General features: G+C 40.0%; 1 protein-coding gene across 1 annotated transcript in view; it reads left to right on the forward strand.

The window, feature by feature from the left end:
• Positions 1-2,562, forward strand: part of SAT1 (spermidine/spermine N1-acetyltransferase 1) — a 4,047-nt gene extending 1,485 nt beyond the window's left edge. Inside the window, exons 2-6 of the mRNA XM_012656334.1 lie at positions 15-66; positions 161-244; positions 1,682-1,783; positions 1,875-1,915; positions 2,044-2,562. Of these exons, the coding sequence (XP_012511788.1) occupies positions 15-66; positions 161-244; positions 1,682-1,783; positions 1,875-1,915; positions 2,044-2,214 (450 nt within the window). The 3' untranslated portion in view covers positions 2,215-2,562. The remainder of the gene's footprint in view (positions 1-14; positions 67-160; positions 245-1,681; positions 1,784-1,874; positions 1,916-2,043) is intronic.
• The last annotated feature ends 5,531 nt before the right edge of the window (positions 2,563-8,093 follow it).

An 8,093-nucleotide genomic window follows, 5' to 3' on the forward strand; every position in this document is an offset into this window, starting at 1 on the left:
GTGCATCTCCCCAGGAACTGGCTAAATATGAATACATGGAAGAACAAGTAGTATTAACTGAAAAAGGTAACGCTGCAGTGGTGGGGTGGGGGACAGACAAGTGTTCGGTGCCTGCCATCCTCACCAAGGCCAACACTGTCGCTGCTGCCCCTTCTTGCAGACCTTCTAGAGGATGGTTTTGGAGAGCACCCCTTCTACCACTGCCTGGTTGCAGAAGTGCCCAAAGAGCACTGGACTCCGGAAGGTAACCCCTCTCCCCTTCCAGAAGCCAGAGACCGAGTGTTGTGTAAAACGTGGTGTCTGCTCTGTAGCACCACTGACTACACAGGTTACTGAGAAGTTGGACAGAAATAATAGCCAGCAAGTGTTCAAAATAATAAGGGAAAAAATAGATATGCTGCACTTAATAGGGCAGGTTAAACGAGCTGTTTAAGTATCAGAGTGCTGTGGAGATGCGGAAGAGTTAGAGCTGTTTAAGTATCACAATGCTGTGGAGACCCTGGAATGTTAGGTATGATGTCATTTGTTGTAATTCAATTTCATAAAATGGTTCTTGTTTGACCCTAACGTAACCGTTTTTGTAATTGTGTTAAATCACATTTTTTTCTTTAATTTGTCCCAATCTTCAGGTTACAGTCTCTAGCTTCGCCATGTACATGGCCCTTCCGTGTACATGGATGGGCGGGGAGGTAACTAAAAGATCCTTTACACAATAAAGTAGATGATCATGATAAATGAGGTAAGGTCCTATTATCACACAGTTAAAACACGGTAGATCAGAAACTTCACTATCCTCGCTTCCTGTCTGTTTGCAAAGGAATAGAAAATGGCTAGAAAGTTTAATCGGAAACCTTTGCCTTCATTTGGAATTGTAGAGGGAGTCGGTTGCTTTTTTTTTTTTTTTTTTTTTTTTTTTTTTTGTCCCTGTTGACTGGTCAGAAGACAGAGCTAAAAGGGGAAGTAGTTTTGGTGGGTGCTTTAAGGTTTGTTTTTTTTTTTTGACGTCTGTTCCCCAAGCTAGAAGAAATGAACGGAAAACATTTTAAGGGATGAGGTCCTTTTTAGAGGTATGTGGATGTTACATAATCCCTGTTTCTAGGTAATGCTGCTGCTTCTGGCTTAAAAACTGGGGAGAGCAAATTAAAAATAAAAATGTGTAAATTGGAAGGCAAGTTCTGAAATTAAATCTTGTACTTTGGCCTGATGTTCTGACATTAAGGAAGCAGGAGTTTGTAAACTACAAATATTTACTATTCTGAACTGCCGTGTAAACTTGACTTAATTCCCAAGTCAACATACCGGTGTATCAATAGGATGTGAATTATGTGTGTGTTTAGTTTAAGACCATAGCAGTTTTGCTCTGGCAAGTAATGAAAACATTCTCACTTCTGAGTGTGAGATCCAGCTGACTGCAGAGTGGCCAGTCCACAGTTGTAGCTTAACTTCAGTTAGCTCGAATGTGTGCTTTTTGGAAATACGTGTTCTGAGAACGGTGAGATGGTCCAACAGTGGCCTGGACTGCACTCACATAAAAGTCAGGAGACAGTCCAGTTCAGTGGCTACTTATTTCTATAATACATGCATGTATATTTTTTAAAACCTGTGATAGGCTTCTGATTCTGCAGCTACAACTTTTACGGATTTTTTTTTTTCTTTGCATCTCATGATATTCTTCTTACAGGACACAGCATCGTTGGTTTTGCCATGTACTATTTTACGTATGACCCATGGATTGGCAAGTTGTTGTATCTTGAGGACTTCTTCGTGATGAGTGATTACAGAGGTATGACTGTGTTGTGGGGGAGGTTCTGAAGACAAATCAGGGCTGTAAGTCCTTACGATGACTTTTTAAATTGTATTTCTCTTTCTTTTAGGCTTTGGCATAGGATCAGAAATTCTGAAGAACCTAAGCCAGGTATGTCTTAGTTTTTGGTTTTCGAATTTGTGAGGGTTACTGGATTATTTTCATGATTGAATCGAAATTGGGTCTTGGAAAGTGGGTGATACGTCACTGAGTTTGTGTTTTACTCTCCTTTATAATAGGTTGCCATGAAGCATCGCTGCAGCAGCATGCACTTCTTGGTGGCAGAATGGAATGAACCATCTATCAACTTCTACAAAAGAAGAGGTGCTTCTGATCTGTCCAGCGAGGAAGGATGGAGACTCTTCAAGATCGACAAGGAGTACTTGTTAAAAATGGCAGCAGAGGACTGAGGATTGGGGGTGTAGATGATAACAACATCCATTCTATTTTAGAATAAATTCTCAACTTATCTTGCTTTCTATCCTATTTGTAGTGAAATATAGAACAAGCACCCATTCCAAAGCTTTATTACCAGTGGCGTTGTTGCATGTTTGAAATTTGGTCTGTTTAAAATGGCAATCTTGTATACAGTTTGGAGTCAGATTTCTCCTTGAATATCTTGATAAACAACAGGTGGTGTGATCTTAATATGTATGAAAAACTTCATTCTTGTGAGTCATTTAAATGTGTACAATGTACACACTGGTACTTAGAGTTTCTGTTTTGATTCTTTTTTAATAAACTACTCTTTGATTTAATTGTTTGGTGTAAGCATTTTTACTAATCATTTATTTCTTACACATTTTTCTTGCTGTTGAGTGCAAAATCAAAATGGCCAGCAAACATCATTGGACAACTACAATTGCTTAAAACTACTAAACACTTTTTAACCCAATTTAAAAATTTTATAGTCATGTGCTATGCTAGTATTTTCAAATGTGGAAGGAAGCCAGTTGACTTCCAAGGTTTCATACGTAGTAACATATAAAACATAACTTTACATTGATGACACTGTACATTTCATCTGACAATTTTCAAGAACTGAAAAACCAGGTTAGAAACAGGCCCACGATAAATAAGCCCAGTATTACACAAGTCAAATGAGGAGGTGGAGTTATAAAACATGGCAAATCAAGAAAGAACATCTTGTCCCCAAAAACCTTATCCCACTCAAGATATTTTTTGGAGGTAAAGTGAATCACTTTTAATTGGGAGCAAAAATCACAAATTTTTACAGGAAATTTGCAAACAAAATACAAATCGGGTAAATTAGCATCCCACTTAGAGAGTGAATTTGTGGTACTGTTAATAAAATGGGCTTTCACAGTAGAGAAACCATAGAAGCCCTTAAAACTGCCAGGGGAGAAGTAAACAAATGCTTTCTGAAGGACTGAAAATGAAACTAGCGCGAGAGAAAGCTTTCTCCTTAGTTACCTGAACTCCTTTCATCACTCATTACGTTGACTCGAATTCTTAAACCCACTAATTTCCACAATAATGAAAATGGTGGTTGATAAGCACTGTAGACTAATGTCCAAGGTAATGTTTTCCAAAAGAAGTCAGATAACCTGAAAAACAATATTGTGTATCTCTTTCTGTGTTCTCCAGGAAATAAATACTGAGCTCTGCAGTGGAAGGGGATTTTTCCCTACATTCCTTTCTATCAGTGTCTGTTAATGGCTTCCTAGATTGGAAGGTAGCCATATATCAAAGTGTGACCCTGTATCATATTTAACACAAGACGGCTTTGGGATTTATTGGTGGCTCAGAGAGCATGCCATGAAAACAGGTTTGTGGAGTCTATCCGCAACCAGGGTCCTGCTAGGATGGCAAATAATATGAGAGAAACTGGCAAAAATAAAAGGGTAACTAAACACAAAGAGCCTTGTGAGGAAGTAAGATATTTTGAAAATTGTGTTTTAGAAAGTGGGCCTGTTAGAGGAAAACAACTACATGCTGACTGTGGTTAAATATATGAATAAATTAAATTAGCCAGGCAAGTTACAATATAACTCTTTGTTTTCTCATCCTTCTTAGAGCTTAGCCTTAAAGGCAATGTTGTAGAGATGAAAGGTTTTATGAAGTTTTTGTATCCATTTTAGAGAATTCCCTTAAGTGTAAAAAACACCACTGCATTGGTCCACTGAATGTTCAACTCAATTACAAAGGCATCTCTTTAAAAACTAAAGTATAAAGCAAATCTGTAAAGCTTGGAATCACCAAGCAAGTAAGAAAACATGGGCAAATTATCTGAAAGGAAGCAACAAACAATGATAAACCTGAAAAACAAAAGTCTATTTAAGCAACATTCCTGTAAAGATAACTTTAAAATTACTATTTTACTAAAATACCATGTCTGATATAATCATTTGGGAGAAATAGTATTTCAGGCCTGAGGACTTGCCAATTATTACATCTGGATATTTTGGGGTTTACTCTGTTTTTTAAAAAAGCTCATTTGCTGCTAAGTTTATGATATTCCTAAAAGACTTATAAAATCAAAAATTTTGATACTATTAAATGATGAAGTGGCTGGGTTTGTCCATGCATTAGGCTTAAGACAGCCTTCTACTGATCTGATTACAGGGTTGATAATAGAGCCATGGTCTGTCATTGTCCAAACCAGAACCCCATATCATCAACTTCTTAAATTCCACTTGTAGTCTTTCTAGGGAGAGAAAGTAGAGTCTTTTTCACAGAAATGCAGAAGAAAAAATTCAGAAGAAACCTAATGATTCATGAATGCCTTAGACCCACTCTACCCTTTCCTGTGAGGCTCCTTTCCACTGGGTACCCAGCAGGGCCTACAATAGATGACACTTATCACTGCTCCTTGAGCAAGCTGGCCCTGCCCTGGGAAACCAGCCACACATCTCTGCTAGGAGTGAAGCAACTTCCTTCCCAACCGTGGCAGGCAGAGCCTTCCTCTCAGAGTCTGCAGATGGCCATGTCTGCTCCTAGGATTCTGTTTGCTTGACTGGTGCCATCTTTGCTTTCTTGCTTCTTCAGCATCTCATCCTGTGGGTTGTCACCTCAGGGTAACCTTATGCTTCATTCTCATCCCTTTTCTTTGTGCTTCCAGTGTGGGCTTCAAGCCCAAGTCAGCTCAGACTGACAGGCAGCCCACACCCTTACTGAACCCACCCACATCATCATTGCCTTTGTCGTCCTACCTATCAAAGGCCACCAAATGTCCTTCCTCGTAATATTCTCCCAACACCCTATTTCCCCATCAGCACATTCTTTCTCGTGGCTCATATCTGCCTAGTAAATGTTTTAGTAGCTTCCAGATGGTTATCAACATAATAGCTAATATTAAGAGCTAGCATTTATTAAGTACTCACCAGGAACCACACATTAAGTTCAGCACTTTGTATACATTATTATCTCATCTAATTCTCACAACCACCCTATGAGGTAGGTACTATTATTAGTTTCTTTTATAATGAGAAACTAAACCTCAGAGAAGTTAAGTTGCCCGAGGCCACACAACTAGGCCTGGAAATCAAGCTCCAAACCAATTTCTCAAACCCCTGAGGGTTCCTGCCATATTCTCAGAGGACCTCGTAGTCTCTGTAAGAATGATTGAATATGGTGTTTCTTTTGGATTACACATTAAAGAAATTGGTATGAATATTTTTCTGGATCATCAAAATCAGTGGTTCTCAGTACCAGCTGCATATTAGAATCACCTAGAAAGCTTTTTTAAAATACTAATGTCCTGCCCTGGGATATTCCTAATTTATTTCTATGTTAATGTGCATTCCGAAGTGAAGCCAGGGTCGAGACCCACTCATCTGGATAATCAGCTCATAACTGACTCTTAGTCACAATTGTGACTACAACCATTTCAGCTTGTGTTTCTGCTGCTCACCTTGGCTCTTGCCAAGCAAAATCAAGTGAAATCACATCACACTTCATGAAGAAGAACCTTTTAGAGAGTTTTAGAGAAAAATGTGGGAGAATCGTGTCATCCCACTCCATATAGCGCTGAAATCAAAGAACATCCACCCCAGCAGTCAGTACCACGTTCCTTTGCAAGCAGCAACTTCATTTCAGCAGAACATCTTCCCTCACATTAAGTCAGGGTAGTTCATTTGAATTTTATTACCTTGGTAATTTTGTCTGTATTTGATTTCTAAATGTATACTGGTTTTACAGTTGTACAGGAACAAACACAAAATGTTCGCATCTAGTTGCATGTTTATGGTAATGTAATAAAAATAATTTCAAGCACCACTGGGGATCTGTGAGAATTCTTTCCTTTAAAAGGGGTCCATGTTACTCAAGTTTGAGAAGCGCTGCTATAACCGGTACACAATACTGCCTGCTTTTGTTTGGTTAAAAAAAATGCAAAAGGCATCAGAGTGACTTAATCAGATTCAGGTTTGATTTTTTTTTGGCAAGATTATTTCATGGGTGATGTTTTTCCCATCAAGAAGCAAATAATGACTGGTCCTCTCTGTGCTGCTATCAACTGTTAATATCAATACTTAGGTCTGTTGATTCATTGGGAATTGTAAAATGGTGATATTCTATTTCTATCATTCCTTCATTTATGAGCTAAAATACTTCTATAAAGAGAACTTGGCCAGGCACAGTGGCTCAAAGCACCTGTAATCCCAGCACTTTAGGAGGCTGAGGCTGGAGGAATGCTTGAGCCCAGGAATTTGACACCAGCCTGGGCAACATAGTGAGACCCCATATCTAAAAAAAAAATAAATTAGCCAGGTGTGGTGACACGCACCTGGAGTCTTAGTACTCAGGAGTCTAATGGGGGAGGATCTCTTGAGCCCAGGAGTTGGGGGTTACAGTGAGCTCTGATCACAACACTGCACTCCAGCCTGGGTGACAGGGAGATCCTGTCTCTGAAAAACAGAAAAAAGAGAAAGAACATTCCCCCATCTTATACTTGATTACCCTGAGGCACACTTTAACAAGAAAAGGCAGGATAAATGCTTAATTCTTCCCTTGTACTTACTAGTTTTCAAAAGAATGAATTGGGTTCCCCAGTATCTTCCAATTAGGCTTTTTTTCAAGTATTGTTATTAACCCCTGGACTTTTAGCATTTCCTGGGTCTTAATTTATTGCCATTATTTTTCTTATTGAAGTTCAGATTTCCCTAATTGTCCAGTGAGATCTTCAAGTTGGCTCCAGAGACATCCTTGCTCTATCGCCACAGGTAGAGTGCCGTGGCGTCATCACAGCTCACCGCAACCTCAAACTCCTGGGCTCAAGAGATCCTCATGCCTCAGCCTCCCAAGGAGCTGGGACCACAGGTGCGTACAACGTCCACCAGCTAGTTTTTCTATTTTTAGTAGAGACGGGGGTCTTGCTCTTGCTCAAGCTGGTCTCGAACTCCTGAGCTCAAACAATCTTCCCGCCTGGGCCTCCCAGAGCGCTAGGATCACAGGCTATTAGCCACCGTGCCCGGCCGGCTTGTTCCTTTTTAAGTTGTCCCAGGCTCATCTTGTATACTTCCTCCCCTGAGACCTGACATCCATGGCTAGGTAATTCTGAGCTTCAGAGGTTCCCAGGGGGAACACCATTTATTAGGAGCAGGTGGTGTTCACAGCTTTCTGTTTTGATAATGACACGAGCACAGCGGGGAGATCCTTCTAAATGGGGGCTAAGAGCGGTGGCATTCACTTCGGACTCCCGAGGGAGCCTTCCACCGGCTGCCTGCCGGCCAGCGCTGTCTCCTTTCACCTTGTTACTTACACTGCTTTCTTTCATCCAGTGAATCAATAACAACAACAAAAAAAGTGGTTTCAAAACAACAATGCTAAATCAACAACAACAATGATCTTTGTTTGCAGACAGACATGATTCAGAGGCAGTTTGGGTCTGGTGAACATTTGACTTGGAATAGATCCTGGCTCTTCTTCATTTATGAGAATAAAAATAAACCTCATTTATGGTATTAAAAATAGCTACCTCAGAGTTGCTGTGAGGACTAAATGAGATTATGAATATGGACGTACAGGATGTACATTTTTAATACATTCTATGTGATAGTTTTATAGCATCCCTATGGTGAGCATCTACCGTGTGCCAGACACTGGGATTTATTTCATTAATGCCCATAACAATACTGGAGGGTATTCCAGTGATGCCCTGGTAAACCAGCTGGGAGTGAGGGTAGTCTTGATTTGTAGAATTTGTTGATTTCCATGGTGTAAATACTTCCACAAAGGCGGTACCAATGGTTTTAACAACTGGCTTGCAAAATTCCTGAATATTTATCAATAGGCTCTCCCAAGCCAGCAGGAGTTCGCTTCAGCAGAC

This window comes from Propithecus coquereli, unplaced genomic scaffold (genome assembly GCF_000956105.1).
Source record: "Propithecus coquereli isolate 6110/MARCELLA unplaced genomic scaffold, Pcoq_1.0 Scaffold50, whole genome shotgun sequence".
In the NCBI taxonomy this organism is placed as follows: Eukaryota; Metazoa; Chordata; class Mammalia; order Primates; family Indriidae; genus Propithecus; species Propithecus coquereli.